The sequence below is a fragment of the Strongylocentrotus purpuratus genome, unplaced genomic scaffold, assembly GCF_000002235.5.
Source record: "Strongylocentrotus purpuratus isolate Spur 01 unplaced genomic scaffold, Spur_5.0 spur5_scaffold_16, whole genome shotgun sequence".
In the NCBI taxonomy this organism is placed as follows: Eukaryota; Metazoa; Echinodermata; class Echinoidea; order Camarodonta; family Strongylocentrotidae; genus Strongylocentrotus; species Strongylocentrotus purpuratus.
Window position 1 is genome coordinate 28,957,861 of NW_022145601.1, and position 17,168 is coordinate 28,975,028.

The 17,168-nt window shown below is 39.4% G+C and overlaps 2 protein-coding genes across 4 annotated transcripts; one reads left to right on the plus strand and one right to left on the minus strand.

Annotated features, from left to right (window-relative positions):
• Window positions 1-351: 351 nt before the first annotated feature.
• Window positions 352-1,994, plus strand: LOC115924731 (putative protein TPRXL; the record flags this gene model as incomplete). Its single annotated transcript, XM_030987511.1, has 2 exons — window positions 352-1,116; window positions 1,929-1,994. Coding segments are annotated over 2 exons (831 nt in total), but the record flags the coding sequence as incomplete, so codon positions are not given.
• Window positions 1,995-8,861: 6,867 nt separating this feature from the next.
• LOC585161 (glyoxylate/hydroxypyruvate reductase B) lies at window positions 8,862-16,849 on the minus strand. 3 transcript variants are annotated; one of them, XM_011673764.2, is made up of 6 exons: window positions 16,702-16,849; window positions 13,299-13,536; window positions 12,391-12,547; window positions 11,335-11,521; window positions 10,375-10,553; window positions 8,862-9,579 (listed from the first exon to the last, which is right to left on the minus strand). In XM_011673764.2, exons 2-6 carry the CDS (start codon window positions 13,530-13,532, stop codon window positions 9,353-9,355), a joined length of 984 nt encoding a protein of 327 aa, XP_011672066.2. In that variant the 5' UTR covers window positions 13,533-13,536; window positions 16,702-16,849; the 3' UTR covers window positions 8,862-9,352. The 3 variants fall into 3 exon arrangements, with proteins under 3 accessions (XP_011672066.2, XP_011672068.2, XP_011672067.2); XM_011673766.2 differs by having other exon boundaries at window positions 16,697-16,849; XM_011673765.2 differs by lacking the exon at window positions 16,702-16,849 and adding an exon at window positions 16,308-16,607.
• Window positions 16,850-17,168: the final 319 nt, after the last annotated feature.

Consider the following 17,168-nt stretch of genomic DNA (forward strand, 5'->3'; position numbering starts at 1 on the left):
TCTACAGTTAGTTTAACATCGTCTAATCCTTCTTACTCTCCTTCTTTTTCTCTTCCACCCGCCTCTCGCATCTCACCCTCTCCATCATCAGCATCAGCATCACCACCACCATCATCATCACCACCACCATCACCATCACCATCACCATCACCACCACCATCACCATCACCACCACCATCATCCTCCCTTGCGACATATCTTGTAACGCCCTCTACAGATCGTTTAACATTGTCTAATACTTCATACTCTCCTTCTTTTTCTCTTCCACTCGCCTCGATCATCCCACCCTCTTCATTATCAGCATCACTATCACCATCACCATCATCATCACCATCACCATCACCACCACCATCACCATCACCATTACCATCATCTTCTCTTGCGACATATCTTGTAACGCCCTCTACAGGTAGTTTAACATCGTCTAATACTTCTTATTCTCCTTCTTTTTCTCTTCCACTTGCCTCTCCCATCTCACCCTCTTCATCATCATCATCACCATCACCACCACCATCATCATCTTTTGCGACATATCTTGTAACGCCCTCTACGGATCGTTTAACATCGTCTAATCCTTCATACTCTCCTTCTTTTTCTCTTCCACTTGCCTCTCCCATCTCACCCTCTTCATCATCATCATCACCATCACCACCACCATCATCATCTTTTGCGACATATCTTGTAACGCCCTCTACGGATCGTTTAACATCGTCTAATCCTTCATACTCTCCTTCTTATTCTCTTCCACTCGCCTCTCGCATCTCACCCTCTTCATCATCAACATCAGCATCACCACCACCATCATCATCTCCTGCGACATATCTTGTAACGCCCTCTACAGATCGTTTAACATCATCTAATCCTTCATACTCTCCTTCTTATTCTCTTCCACTAGCCTCTCGCATCTCACCCTCTTCATCATCAACATCAGCATCACCACCACCATCATCATCTCCTGCGACATATCTTGTAACGCCCTCTACAGATCGTTTAACATCGTCTAATACTTCATACTCTCCTTCTTTTTCTCTTCCACTCGCCTCGATCATCTCACCCTATTCATCATCAGCATCAGCATCAGCATCACCATCACCATCACCACCACCATCACCATCACCATCACCATCACCATTACCATCATCTTCTCTTGCGACATATCTTGTAACGCCCTCTACAGATCGTTTAACATTGTCTAATACTTCATACTCTCCTTCTTTTTCTCTTCCACTCGCCTCGATCATCCCACCCTCTTCATTATCAGCATCACCATCACCATCACCATCATCATCACCATCACCATCACCACCACCATCACCATCACCATCACCATTACCATCATCTTCTCTTGCGACATATCTTGTAACGCCCTCTACAGGTAGTTTAACATCGTCTAATCCTTCTTATTCTCCTTCTTTTTCTCTTCCACTTGCCTCTCCCATCTCACCCTCTTCATCATCATCATCACCATCACCACCACCATCATCATCTTTTGCGACATATCTTGTAACGCCCTCTACGGATCGTTTAACATCGTCTGATCCTTCATACTCTCCTTCTTTTTCTCTTCCACTCGCCTCTCGCATCTCACCCTCTTCATCATCATCATCACCATCACCACCACCATCATCATCTTTTGCGACATATCTTGTAACGCCCTCTACGGATCGTTTAACATCGTCTGATCCTTCATACTCTCCTTCTTTTTCTCTTCCACTCGCCTCTCCCATCTCACCCTCTTCATCATCAGCATCACCATCACCATCACCACCACCATCATCATCTCCTGCGACATATCTTGTAACGCCCTCTACAGTTCGTTTAACATCGTCTAAACCTTCACACTCTCCTTCTTTTTCTCTTCCACTCACCTCTCCCATCTCACCCTCTTCATCATCTCTAACACGTTCCCCTTCTATTCTATTCCCTAGCTATCTCTCCTCTCCATCATCGTCATCATCTTCCTCACATTCTCCATCTGCTGCTCCTCCTCTTGAATCGAGCAATACTCCCCAATCTTCATCTTCTTACCCATCTCCCTCTTTTGTCAATGATTCTTCCTCTGATTCCTTTCACCAATCTGATTCTTCAGACGGTTCTTCATACGACACTTCATGACCATCCTAAAGAATGGGATACCAATATTTCCCCACCTGTCCATGTATTCTAATGGGCCCTTATACGCCAATTAGTCCCTTTATTTAAATTGGTCAATGTATTCAAACTGCTCCCTCCCTAAAAAGGGTCCATGTTTCCAATACTGCCCCATGGATCAACCCAGAGCATGAACATAAAGAAGAGGATTCCTCAGCCCGAACGTCCTCTTCAACGTCATCCCTACCGTCGACATTCAGGCGACGTCGTCGTCGTCGTCGTCGTCGTCGCCGTCGCTCGTGGTGGAAGAAATAATGCCTATACTCGCAGCTGGAAACAGCTTGGGAAATGTCCTCCTATTTTCTTCGTAGACATTGGGTGCATGTCATCCCCGACCTCCTACTCCGGGAACGTAGGGACCACATGCGTGTTCTCAAACTCTCCGGCTCGCAACAAAAGAAAAAGGTCTACCCGTATTGACTTGACACACCAGACTTAAGCTGAAAAGGGGGGGGGGGGGTGGGGGATGGGTGCTGAAAAGACTCGTATAACAAAAGAAAAATGTCTACCCGTATTGACTTGACACACCGGACTTATGCTGAAAGGGGGGGGGGGGGGGTGCTGGGAACACGCATATGCGTACCCTAAATAACACTGAGTGGGGGGGGGGGGGGGTGTCATCATCTCGTGTCGATGTCATTTATTGCTATTGAATAGTGATATCATTATCACCATCTTTCAGACGTTCAGGGAACAAACCCCTAAAGTTTAATAGATTGTTAAAGAAATACGAATGGTGTGATATCTGGAGGAAAATGAATGTTAATACTATTGAGTTTACCTGGAGAAATACATATCTCAAACTTGCTTCAAGATTAGATTATTGGAAGGTCGATAATTTTTTTTAGGGAAAGTTGTAAACACAAATATCAGACCAGCAATAAGAGCTGATAACAACGTAATTTATCTAAAAATCAAAACAAAATCTGTTCAAAAGGGTCCAGGTTACTGAAAGCTGAACAGTCGTGTTCTGCTTGATGACTGTTATCATAACGATATTTATCATGTTATTTGTTCAATCAATTCTCAAAGTATGAGTCCCCTGCAGAAATGGGAACTTTTGAAAATAAAGATATGTGAATTCAAACACACAAATATTGTAAACATAAAAGTTTCAGATCAAAAACAGAAAAGGTTTTTTTTTTTTTTTTTTTTTAGAAATGAAGCTTAATGTGGTACCAAAAACGTATTGATAACCAAAGTGGAAGTAATGATAATGAAATCGGATATAGAGTCATAAAAGAAGAGCCGGAAAATATGTATAAAGTTGAATCTAAAGGAGCTGGTATCAGAGCTAAGGAAAGATGGATGGAAGAGGGAGATGAAGTACTAAATATTTCTCAGCTTAGAAAAGAGAAAAGAGAAATGCTAGCAAACAAAAACATAAATCAGTTAGAGACAGGAAACAGAAACAGAATTATTGAAAAACAGTATACATGTAGTAAGTTGTATAGTATTTAATTTTAAGCTGTTATAAAATTATGAAATACTACCAGTTCGGGAAAATCTGTTCAAGTGGGGTCTCCTAGATAATGACCTTTGTTTAAAGAAAAAAGAAACTGAAGATGTTGTTCATGCTTTTATTTCATGTAAGGCAAACAAAACATTCTTTGAGTATTTAAAGGAATTAATTTTACATGCTTTTTATCTTGAAATAGAGATCGGCCTAGATATTATTTTCTTACTCAAAATGAATTTGCAAGCCGAAATCGATTCGATTATGACCATTGCATTCTGGTCTATTAATAAAATGATTTTTTTTCGTAATAAGTATAGGATGATAAAAAAGATTTGAATTTGATATGACTCACATACTAAAAGTAAATAAACATTTGAAAGTACAAAGTATGAAAATTCCTGCAAATTTGATTTTAGTTATATTTGAACAAATATTATGTGTATTATTGATGTTCCATGGTTTTGCTAAATTGTTTGTGAAATTATTTTATTGTTTGAATATTGAATAAACAATTCATTAGGGGTAAAGAGAAAACAAATTATTACCATCTGTCATACTTTCAACTGATATTCTCACCAATATCAAGACTTTAATAAGGTGTAAAACAATTGGTGATAAATTGCAATTACAAACCGATATCAAATGTTGATTGGGATAAAATAGGAGGTTAGACATGGTCTCAAGGGCTTTCGAGAAATTTCTCAAGGGAGATTTACGTAATAATAATAATAATAATAGCTCACATTTATAATGCGCCTAATACTTTGTTTCGAGGCCCGGGACATATTATTACCCCGGTCATCGGATTCAGGCTATAAATACCCGCACACAATGTATGCACATTCTCCACTCCCTGGGGAGCATTCCAGCCAGTCGCCATTTTACAAGCGCCATTGCTAATCAAACCACATTAGCTTTCGCATCCTACCGGGTACCCATTTTAACACCTGGGTGGAGAGTGGCAAATGAAGATCAATGTCTTGCCAAAGGACATTAGTGCCGCGGCGGGACTTGAACTGTGGACCTTGTGATCCACAGTCCGGTGACATATGCACTCGACCAGGACACCTCTAAGTAAACTGTTTTGTGTCCCATAGAAATCATACTCGGGTGACGTATCATAATAATAATAATAATAATTGGATTTATAGAGCGCCTTTTCCAAAGGATACAAGGCTCGGTCTATCAACAATTTTTGGAATAGTTGTACAGGTATGTTTTCATTTTTTTCTCGAAGAAATCTAGTGAAGTACTATCTCTTAAAGGTGAAATTCAAAGAAAAACACAAATATGTCAACTAATATATATCACTAGAAACTGGTTAGCTAACAGATGGCCATCGTACAAGTTTTAGGTCAACTACATATCGGGTGATTTATAAAAAAAAATACAACCACCTCCATAGCAGCTCGGATATACGAGAGATTCGCCGGAAAAATAACGATGTTTTAATGACGTCACTATATGGACCAATACTGCCCAAGCAGACGACATCCCATAAAGAATGAACATAATTGCAAAGCTATTATTTGTCACATTATAATGGGTTTAGTGTATATAAATGTAATGGCATGTCAAACCATTCAAAAGGGGATATGACCCGATTCTGATAACTGAAATTGTTTGCTTGTAAATACACAGGATAGAGGTTAATTATTAATCAAAGAAACCAGACTTTCCAATTGAAAAGCCCCCGGAATGATATTAAGGACGGCATTTGTTCCCTCTTGAAACGCCGAGCATACCGCGGTGTGTGCAGCTGAATATACAATGGCGTCTTATTTTGTTTACAAGCGACAGATTCCTTTATTTTTGTATCGCTGCATTTGTCATCAAAATAAAACCATGCGCGGGGTTTAGAGTGAGGCAATAGATTATACATATAGCCTGACGGTAGTGAAGTAAGAGAAAGAACTCAAGAGAAGATGAAAACACAGGCACTGAAAATGTGTGAGATGTCATGGGACATCGTCTGAATGTGCAAATCATGTCCACACTCTGATCTCACACATCTCAGCAGCGTTCAGAGAGCTCTTCAGGTGCTATGTCGGGCCTGTATTTAAGCGTTTTGTAATGTATAATAATCATTACTTCGAATGTTTCCAAGCATTGAATTTTGATAACCTTGTCGAATCAAAGTTTCAACTTTGCAATGATGAAAATAAAGTTAGATTTTAAAATCAATGAATATCTACTTTAAAAAACGAGGGGATTTTGTTCCAGAGACGTGGGGCTATAAGGACTGTATATTGTTTGCACATTACAAAGATTGATGGATACGGCCATTGTTGCTTTTTCAAAAGCCTTTACGACTCTGCTGATTTAATAGCACTTTTAAATCCTTGCATACACACAATTTCAAACAAGATGCCCGTTTCATAAGATACTTGAGGGAGAAGAAGGAAAGAAAAGGGTAACACGGAGAAAGGGGGAAACCAGGATGAGAGAGAGAGAGAGAGAGAGGGTGGGGGTAGAGGGGAGGGAAAATTAGAGATATCTCTAAATTTTAAAAATTATTATTATTTTTTTTTAAAATTAGAGATAAGGGTAATTACAATATAAAAACCATATTACGTAATATCATTCATGTTCACAGTGTTTGGATCATGTTTCATTACATCATAATAACAAATTTTGCTTTAAAACTCTGCCCCATTCAGTCCACCAAGAAGCCGCTCATCCCTATTATCATCATGCGCGTGGGGATGCGGAAATATTTTCACCACCACTCCCATGCAATAGCTCCCCCCCCCATTATTTAATTCGGTTGCCAGGAGATAAGGCAATATGGGTATGGCCGGCCCACGTCCCCTCATCATGACGGTTTTTAGTGCTCCCATAAAAAAGCCGAAAGCCTTAGCATTCCGTATTCTATAATAGCTATATACTAGCTAGCACTCACCATAGACAGGAATAGCGCCCCCCCCTCACTACGCCCCGCCCCGCCTCCTTTACTCCTTTGCTATACAGTGGCTGAATTTGAAATGAGAGATAACCCAATTCCCCTAGATTGCTTTTACCTATTCATAGACTCTGAATCACTCCTTGAAGACCAATAAGACCAATAAATTATTTCAAAGGAAATCAGATTTTTTAAAAGCTTTGGTATGTAGGTCTAGGAATGTTGATAAATCCAGATTAAGTGACGCAATTTTATGCTCATTTACTGGTAAATTATTACTGTTTTCCTATACTAGTGTACTTTGGAAAAACTATGTGTCTCTGACAATATTTTGCATGTAACATGATTTATTTAAAACACTTTTGCCAATTAATTACTGAATGTTCATTTTCATCTCATTCCAAGCGCCAATTCTCTTTAATTCTCTCTTCCTCTCTCTCTCTCTCTATCTCTATTTATACTGTACATAATCATTCTCACTTATTAATTGATTCATCTGTCAGAATCATATAGTACAATCACAGCCACAATTTAATGAAAGAAATCTACAAAATAAATGTATGCAGAGAAAATTTTATTACTAACAAAAATAAACAAATAATAACTGTACAAAATATTCATATAATCAAAGACAAATCAAGTAATATCTTTCTTTTACAAAAATGAATATTCATTATTTACAAACATAAGTACAAATAATGAAATACATGTCTATGATTCATATACAATCCATTTGTGTAAGGCAATAGCAAAACCATGTCATGAAACTGGAAAATTTCATCCCCTTTTAACCAAATGCCCAAATCTGGACATTTTCAAATATTTACGAATATAGATATATACAAATAATGAAAAACATATGACGATACATATACAATTGATTGAGTCAGCCAATAGCAATACCATGTCTTGAAAACCGAACATTTTTATCCCCTTTTGACCAAATGCCAAAATCTGGACATCTTCATACATTACAGATATAAATAAATAAGTACAAATAATAAATTACATATGAATGACACATATACAATTTACTCCACTTGTGTGAGCCAATAGCCAAACCGGAAATATTTATCCCCTTTGACCAAAGTGCCAAACCGGAAATTTGTATCCCCTTTGACCAAATGCCAAAACCAGAAATTTTTATCCCCTTTGACCAAATGCCAAAACCGGAAATTTTTATCCCCTTTTGACCAAAGTGCCAAGGAGGAGCTAACCACCAATAAAAAGGGCTATAGTGTCTCCGAATCGTACAATCGAAAATGAAAAAGAAAATGTTTGCATGTGTCGGCTGACGGTAACGGCAACAGGATTAGGTACCTAAGATATGAGATGTTGATGTTTTTTAAATTATATCTTATAACATTTAAACTAAATAATGACCTGCATCATTTTAAAGCTGAAAACCTGTTCTTTACTCTCATATGATTATGTCATATGCTGAAACTTTTTGGCCGGTTCTTATTATTCAGAGTCGGAGAGACATGCATGTTCCTAAAATCTCCGGTAAAGGGGTACTTTTTCGCGCGACAAAGTCCGGCCTGTATTGACTTTCACACCGGAGATAGGGGGGGGGGGGGGGTGCTTTCAAAGGGAGGGCTTATCCGCACAATACATACAATCAATGGCCAAAGTGCGTTTTCAACTGCTTTTAAGACTGTCGAAGGACATTTTAACTAAATAATGGCCTACATCAAAACCTGTTCTTTCCTCTCATAGGTCGCGTGCCGAAAGATTTTGTCTGAGTGTTACTGTTTACGATTGAAATTAGAACTAGAACCGGCATATACGGTTTTTTCTTCTCCAAATGTGTATTTAAGTTCGAATGCTTTTAAAACTATCATAATGTCGTCCATGGGCTTTGAAGCGTCTTCCAAAGTAGGGGGGGGGGGGGGAGGGGGGGGGGGGGCAAAAATAGGGAAATTTCTGGTAACAAAGAGGACAGCTACATGGAAAACCTCAATATGTCATTTGTCGACATTGGTATATCATACCCCTACATTGTGAATACTTTATGGTCCAAGAGACTGACTAATCACCATTCAGTTGCAGTTGGGTGTGACGGTCGGAGTATTCATGTTCATTCAGAGCCACCGGAAAATCAGGGGTTTTAGGTATTTAATAACGGTCAGATGAGCATCCAAGGCACCAACTTAGGGTCCTTGGTGGGGTCCAGGGAGCGGTGCCTCCGTATTGCGACACTGGCAGGTCACTATTCTTTTTTCTTTAACATTTTTTTCTTCAAAAAGAGCTCTACAGCTTGTAGAGGGTGCAATTAGTAGCTACAAGTAGTACAGTCCCGCTTTAAGTTTCTTTCTTCTTCTATTAAATTTTTCTTTTTTCTTTTTCGTTTTTGTCCAAGTACAGAATATTGGAAATGTTGGTCGTCCACTGAAAGGATTTAATATATAGAGGGCGACGCTCCTGTGAGTGCCCCTCCTTGTATGATCACGAATGGCAAAATGCCTCAACTCTATTTCGCATTCTGTATTTAAGAATAATATATTAATCATTGACTCTCACGGGCGTCATTCGAGGGGTTGTGATTTAATTTATAGTGGTCTGCCAGAAAATAAAAATATATTACCAATTAGCCTGTTTGTTTTGTTTTTTCTACTTCTGAATTAAAAAAAAAAGAAAAAATCTTGGAATTTCAGGGGCGTCAGTCCAGGGTTGGAGATTTGATTTTAGAGACTTAATTTCATATTCTGAATTTAAGAATAGTTATATCATCAATACATTACAAATACAATACAAAACTAAATAAAATACGTTTCAAAATGGTTGTGCTTCATTTATTCATGTAACGGCAAATACTGAACTAAACATATAACTGAGGCTTAATCCTTGGGGATTGCTTCTGAAAGATTGTCCATCATTCTTTGCATCATTTTTTTGCCCATGTCCACCGTGAGAGCACTGCAATGCGGAGTGATGATGACATTGGGCATCTTCAGCAGGGGATGACCCGAAGGCAACGGGTAAGGTTCGGTCAAGTCGAGGCCTGCTCCGGCGATGGTACCGCTCCGAAGTGCGTCTGTGAGGTCATCATGGTCGACCAACTCTCCTAAATTCAGGTAAAAGTGAAAAAGGATCGATTTTTTAATGAGGAGTGGGCTTGTCACAGAATGCATTGTGAGAGATACTATCTTAAAGATATTAGCTGGTGGTAATGAAATTGAATTTGAATTATGCTGTAAATAGTAATGTTTTAATTCAAAACGCATCCGAAAATGAATGTAAGAACGTTTTGTGTATGCCCCTAACAAGAGAACACTGTATCCGCCACTGAGTATTGATAACCTACCTCTTATAAAATTAAATAAAGATTTTTCTGGAATTGTCCTCTCCCCCGTGATATGTCGTTTTTTTCTTCAAAGAACTATGTCAGACTCTTCCACAGTAACCATGACATTTATGAACAGTATATTGATGATGAAAAATAACAGTTTACCTACCTCTGTAACCACGTTAATTTCAGTTGCAATTGGTTTCGTATTCTCTCCCCCCTTCATGATAGGTCCTAATCGCTAATCGTTTTTCATCGTTATTGCGTGAGATTCATCTTCCGGAAGTGGTTTCACGAGATATTGTCTTTTAAAGCCCCACTGTCCTACTTGTAGCTACTTGCTCCCTCTAAATAGAAAACTTCCCCAATCGGTGCCTGTTGGTCCCCCATGATCCTCTTTTTCTTATGTTAGTTGAGAGCTGAGTTAATGAGAAAGCCACTTGTCAGTGACCTCGCTGTGTGGTCTAATCCCTTCTGGCCCAGTAGTAATGACGGTCTTTAAAGAAATCACATCTTTTAAAGTAACAATGGCATATAACAACAGGCTGATGACGAACGATAACAATAACATACCTCTCGCGACATTGATGAGGATTGCATTTGATTTCATTTTGTTGAACTGGTGTTTTCCCATGATATGACGTGTTTCTTCCGTTAGAGGAAGCGAGAGCACCAGAAAGTCTACATGAGGTAGCAGATCATCCATCGAGGAACAGTAAGTGGCCTTTACTTCGTCTTCTTCGGCAGCAGTCCTAGAAAATAGCAGAAAGTTTATCAAGGCTAGAACTAGACAGAAGTAACCGTCTAGTATGGGTCACTCTTTAATAAAACTGACATTTGTCAAAATTCCAAATACATATGTAAAGAGGCGGTCAGAGGAGCCAGGTGCCCCCCAAAATTTCCAAGATCGGTTGAACTTTTTTTAGACCCCTTTTTTGACCTCGATCGATTACATGTATGTGCCCCCCCCCAAACATCAAACTATGGCTACGTGCCTGCTCAGCAGAACAATTAACCGTCGATATCAGAGACTGAAGCTTGTGGTCTAGGCTAAAACATGCATATAAAAACGGTTCTCGCATTTTGGGGTGCCTTTCCATTAATTAGGTTGTACAACTATGCATCAAGTACATTCTAATGTCAGACTAAATCAGGTTAACAATGTATTAAACTGCTAGAATTGTGCTCGCTCGGGGAACTCTAGAGGCGGAAAGTTTAGACACGAGTCGTCAGCCCCGCTTCTCACTATGACTTCCACCAAATCCTGAATATTAGGAACCAGTTAAGGATCGAGGGTTCTCTGACTACAAAAACAACAAAATAAAGGAGCTATTTCATAATTCAGAGGCACGATTATGTTTCAAAATCGAAGCAAGCCGCAAAGTGAAGCCACTCTTTCTACAGCCTTGAAACAAGTCTCAAAGAATATTTGTTGTCAAATTTTGCCGAGCGCAAGGAGGTGGTAGAGGGCGATCGAGAACCACACAATGTAAGGTTAGTTTATTAATTTTAGTCTAATTATAACTGCATTACCTCCTACTGCGACTGTAGTATAGGGTTTTCATCTTAAATCCCACAGCCCTCCGTGCGACCTCGTAACCGATGCTTCCCATACCTACGATACCGAGGGTAGAACTCGTCACTTCATGGCCTAGGACTTGCATAATTTGTTCAACCACTACTTTTGATTGAGCTGCGAAGCGGTGAGCTAGCTGGATAACTGAATAGTTCATCAAAACGTATCAAATTGTAATTATTAATGATCATGACCATATAGTGTATTAGAAGGAGTGGCATAAGCAAACAAAGTAAAAATTAACAACCCCCGAGAAAGAAAAAAAAAGTAGCAATATTGTATTAACAAAAGCTCATCAATCCGTATTCTAATAATTCAGTTAAACCCGGCTCTGGGTCTTACATCACGTATAACAGAGGAAAACTTAGACCCCCCCCCACTCTGTGTTATTTAGGGTATGCGTATGTATATGTTCCCTCCCTTTGAAAGCATTCCCTATCTCCGGTGTGTATGTCAATACGGGCCAGACTTTTATGTCTTACGGGCCAGACTTTGTTGAGTGAAAGTGCCCCTTTACCGGAGATTTTGGGAACACGAATGCGGTCCCTACGACCCTGGGGGGGGGGGGGGGGGCTTCGACCTCAGACTAAATTCCTTTGTTAAACCGATTTTGAACAAAACCCTAAACCCAACTGTCGAGTTTGAATTGTAGAGGAGTCCTGACCATCATCTTTAGAATGTGTAAGTTAGTTCCGCTGCCATGGTTGAGTTAGCAGAAATGGATTACAGGAATTACTGAATAATTTAGAAAACGTAGGCCTTAATTCTAATGAATGATTAGGAAGACGGCACTGGAGACCGATACGTTGGTCTTGTGGGCCTTCTTTCAACTCTTGAGAAAATTCAGTAGATCGACATTGTCGGTTTCTTGGGCTTTCGGTCTCTTTGGATAGTGGTCATTTTGGACGACGTTCTTATGGGCTTTCGGTGTACATGGGTGTTCTATTTGGCAGACGGTCTCATGAGCCGACGGTCTATTGGGTCGTACGTCTACTGGAGTGTCCGTGACCTACCTTCTGTGTTTCTCCTTGCAATAGAGAGTAGTAGATTGAAGACCATATCAGCACATGCATCACTGTTCACACCTCCCGCATTATAAACCTTGATGTTGTACTTCCGGAGCAGGGCAAGGTCAAGGTGATCCGTGCCACTGGACGCAGTGACAACAGCCTGAATAAAAAGGAAAGAGCCGATGACAAATATCAAGTAATGGTTATATAGATATGTTCGAGGTAATTAAGGCTGATCCACTCCGGCTCATACCGAAGATACTTAAAGGTAATACAAAGTTTTGGTATGGGGTCATGAATTTGGTTCAAATGAACATATTGGAAGCATATGCGATCCTACAATATTCAGTGATCGCTTTCGCGGTTGAAATCGAGTCTAACGTTATGAAATTGTAAATAATAAACTCTTTATGTTGTATAGCTCCCTCTCACGGTCAAGATATTAATTTAACCATAAAATAATGTTTCTTGACTAAAATCGACCGATTGGCTATTCCCGTTTGGAAATTATAGATAACAACTACAATTTCTGAAAATGTCATTGTCGTATAGCTACCATTGTACGGCCGTCAGCGCTGATTGAAATTTATCGAAATTTACCGGGAGCACCGGTAAATTCTCGAAAGCAAAAGTGTTTTAGGTGCTAAATATTCTAGTGCTTATAATACATCCACAGGGGCATTCAAATATATCAAAATTGTAAAGAATCACTATCCAGCCAATCTTCTAAATTTTCCGAAACTTTGTAATACCTTTAAGTTTCTTTTTTCTACAATTGAACTTTATAAGTAGTTGTGATTTATTGTATTGCACTGTATCCGTAATCAAAGTGAAATTGGTATAATTGCATAACAATTATTTTATCTGAATTAGTATAATACCAGCCTTTGAAGCTGATTGGGTACTGTTACCTTTAAATTGACCATCCGATCCAGCAGTCCGGGGGATAGCTTTGGCGTGCCGGACGGAGTCACAAGCATGGCATCCACCTTAGCCGCATACTGGTCCACTGCCGAGCTGAACTCCTCCCAATGTATCACCTGATACATCTCATGCATAGCTTCTGTCAGTTTGAGACTGGGATGATAAGCCTTCGGAATCGTCACCAACACCCAAGCGGGTTTCCTCTCGGAGTTGCTTGCCATTGTTCTAGATATAAAGGGTTGGTAGGATCGTTAAGACTTTCGAGAATTTGACCAATAGAGTACTCGTTCTTCGCCTTTTTAAATGTGTAGGCATTACACACTATGAACATGACGGACAAAGAAAGGGGACAAAATATACAGTTCCTCAATCTACCCTCTGCAATTGCTGTGGTAGACAAAGGAACATACCTTCACTGCTATTATATAATGTGTAGAACAGGTCTCACATGCATATTCATCTGTTCTACACATTTTTACACAATAGTAGTGAAGGGATGTTCCTTTCTCTACCACAGCAATTGTTGAGGGTAGAATGAGAAACTGTATATTTTGTCCTCTTTCTTTGTCCGTCATGTTCATAGTGACAATGACAACATCCAAACTGGATATCCAATGACAAGGGATTAGGGTGTTGGATCATTTAATAGCCCTTGAGTTGATTTCTTGAAAGTTTTGGTTTTACGCCACTCCCTCTAGTGACGATTGCTCCGGGGTCATCATCCGACACATTTATTCGTATCACTTCAACCTTCTAGTTAGCACAGTACGAATGATCAAAATAATATTCAAAGAATGATCTGTAAAACGAAGAATCGCTAAAAAGCGGAGAGTGGTGACGGGTCTGTTTGACATGATAGTGCTTTTCTTGACGGATTTGTCGAGATCTTTTTTTTTTTTTTTTTTTATTTCAGCCGAAACCCCTCCGATCCTCCTTGGCGTAGCTATAGGGGCACGGAAAATATACGCACCCCGCCTCCCCACCCCCCAATCGAAGACGAAAGAAAAGGAAAATAAGGAAGAGAGAAAGGAAGAGAAGCGTGGAAAATGTATGACCCTGTCCTACGCCCCGCCCCGCCCGCCCCCTCCCCTAATCAGTAACAATGACCTCAAAACGATGCCAGTGCCCCCTAAATGTTTGGAAACCGGATACCCCACTGTTACAGAAATTTACAAGATTCCTACATGACAACATGTTGTGTCGTCTTAAAATGCATGTATAATTATGTAAAAAAGGTGGGGCAATTAATGTTCACATAGCTGTACGTATACTACATGTATACGTTCCACTCCGTATGCCTGGACAGAGGGCAATATCGGACTATTTTGCCCAGGTAAGCCACTAACCCTTAGTTATCCTCAGTCTTGTTTGAATCTTTATGGTCTTTGTATGTAGGTCATGTTGGTCAAAACAAAAGGAAATGTCGTTTTCCGAATGGTCCGAAAGTCAACCGTTTGTCACATAAGAACTTAATTTATTATGCGATGTATAACACTAGACATACCAGAAACATACGAATGCGTTTAAGGGAAACTCAGCGATTAGGTTAAACCATCATCTGGATTATATCGTTCGAGGAGATTTTAGTCCAATTCAATTCACATTTTTCGCATTATTACAACAAAAACAAAAATAATAACAGGCATAATTAAAAAAAAAAATCAAAACAATAATAATACAGGGATGAAGGTATAAAATCCACCAATATTATGTTGGGTATACCTTAGTAAAGAATAGGCCTATAATATAAATGCCAACATATAAGAAGGGAGGGGCGGGGTCGACGAAAATAAGAAATAAAACGATTTGTAAATTCCTTTCTTCATTCCTATTGATGCAATGCGATATGCAAATATTTGTGAGAAATTATATTGTAACATGCACAATTCTGCCTACGGCTGCAATGCATTGTTGAAAAAAGAGCTATCATATCATTGAATTGAATTGAATTGAACAGGATTGAATTCCCTATAATTCTACGAGGATCAAACGGTGCCTAACTCTCTCTCTGTTGTCCCTCCGCTTTTCGGAGATCAGCGAGTTTATCGCATTCGAAGTAGTAAATATGTTATAAAATCCTGAGGTTGGAGGGTAATGGAGTGCAGGCGATGTACGTGTATTACATGTAGTTGGACTTTGTTATTAGGGACTTTTAGATTTGCGTGGCCTAATACGTGTGACGTCCATTCAAGGTAGTGCTTAATAAGGACGTCGAGCGTAGCATAGACCTATTGTCTTCGTGCGAATCTAAAAGTCCCTATTATGAGTTGTTAAATAAACACGCATCACTCACAGTATATCCTGATATATGGTTCGCCTCTGCAACCCTATATTCTAGCACAGATAATTCTGTGCAGTTTCACACACAATAGGCTATTTCAGTGATTATGGTTGTACGTTGTCTGAGCATGAGCAGATAAAGGTCATTCTGCATTGCAGAACAAATTTTGAAATACGCGGAGACAAAATACTGGATACGTGCTCATGAAACGTATGTAATCATTATTCATTCATGCACATTCAGTGTACTCCATTATACACAGGTGGAAGTATTCTTTGAAAAAGGGGAACAAAGGCTATTTGTATAGTACTAGCTACATCGCTGTAGGAGTGATTATTCCAAAATGTACAAAGTGGTGGATATTCGGGGTCATTGCAGTAATGTGCTAACCGTGAACTGGTCTATCTAATGCATACGTTTGTGTGACGTATCTCAATAGTAAGAATTCAAAATGCATAGTTGTTACTAGCTAGGTAAGACAAACATTATGGCTTGCCCTACCTAACAACACGTCGTGGATGCAATTTGCGTTTCTGACTGTTAAAATATAATTATTCGTAACAGGTGAATGAAATAATTTGTATCAAGGCACTTATGTATAAATTTGGTTACACTACGAACATGGCCTATTGCAGTATTAGTCAATGGTTTTGAAGTGACATTCGTGAGCAATTTATCATAATCTCCATCACAAAACAAAAACAATATAACTTACCTATACTGATCCTAAAACGTGACAAATAATGAACATTTTCTTCTTTCGTTCGCTTGTTCAATTACACTACAAAATTCTAGTTTCTATGGTGTAAAAATGTAGGCTATGGATGGACAAACAAGTCTACCAGACAAGCAGCTCCAAAATGAACTTTAGACTAGGAAACACGTTTGCTAACAGCAAAGCAAGGAGGCGCAATAGCTCAGTTGGTAGAGCAGTGGTCTCGTAATCCCTTTGGTATAATTAGGCATGAATCCTCATTACCAGGTCTCTCGGAGAGGACCTAAAGCCACCGGTCCTCTGGTTGCTTACTAACAAGCATTTATGCTTTCTTAGCAGTCAGGTAAAATAACCACCACCACCATAAGAAATGAAGTGGAATGTTATACCTTACCAATTTGCGAGTTGAGAGGTGAGTTGATACTACGCACAGTACAAAGTAGGTCTATACCATGTACAGCTATATAATAAGATATAGCTTTATGGTCTATACCCACAGTATAACGGAAGCTTAAAAGGGAAATTCAACCTCGATAACGCAGGAAAGCAACTGTAAGCAATTCACTCGCATTTCATTATTTTGTTCTTCTCGATATGCACCAGTTATTCCACCCTTCCACCGAACAGAACAAACCTAAACGTTTGGCGCATATAACGTCCAGAGTATATTGAAGGGGATGGGGGTTAATACATTCGTTGCTGATTTCCCATTTGCTTTAAATGTGCTGAAACTCACATAAAATGTAGATTATTATATACCTCATCGAATACGGGGTGCAAAAAATCTAGCAGCCGACATTAAAAAGGTTTTATTTGAGCGCATATCAACCAATGTCCAGAACAAACTTAAACTTTTGGTGC

Coding starts and splice junctions, on each gene's coding strand:
- LOC585161 (XM_011673764.2), bottom strand. CDS start 13,532: ATGGCAAGCAACTCCGAGAGGAAACCCGCTTGGGTGTTGGTGACGATT. Junction 10,554..11,334: donor TACTACAGTCGCAGTAGGAG/GTAATGCAGTTA, acceptor GCTATTTTCTAG/GACTGCTGCCGAAGAAGACG. Junction 9,580..10,374: donor CCTCATCAATGTCGCGAGAG/GTATGTTATTGT, acceptor ACCTGAATTTAG/GAGAGTTGGTCGACCATGAT.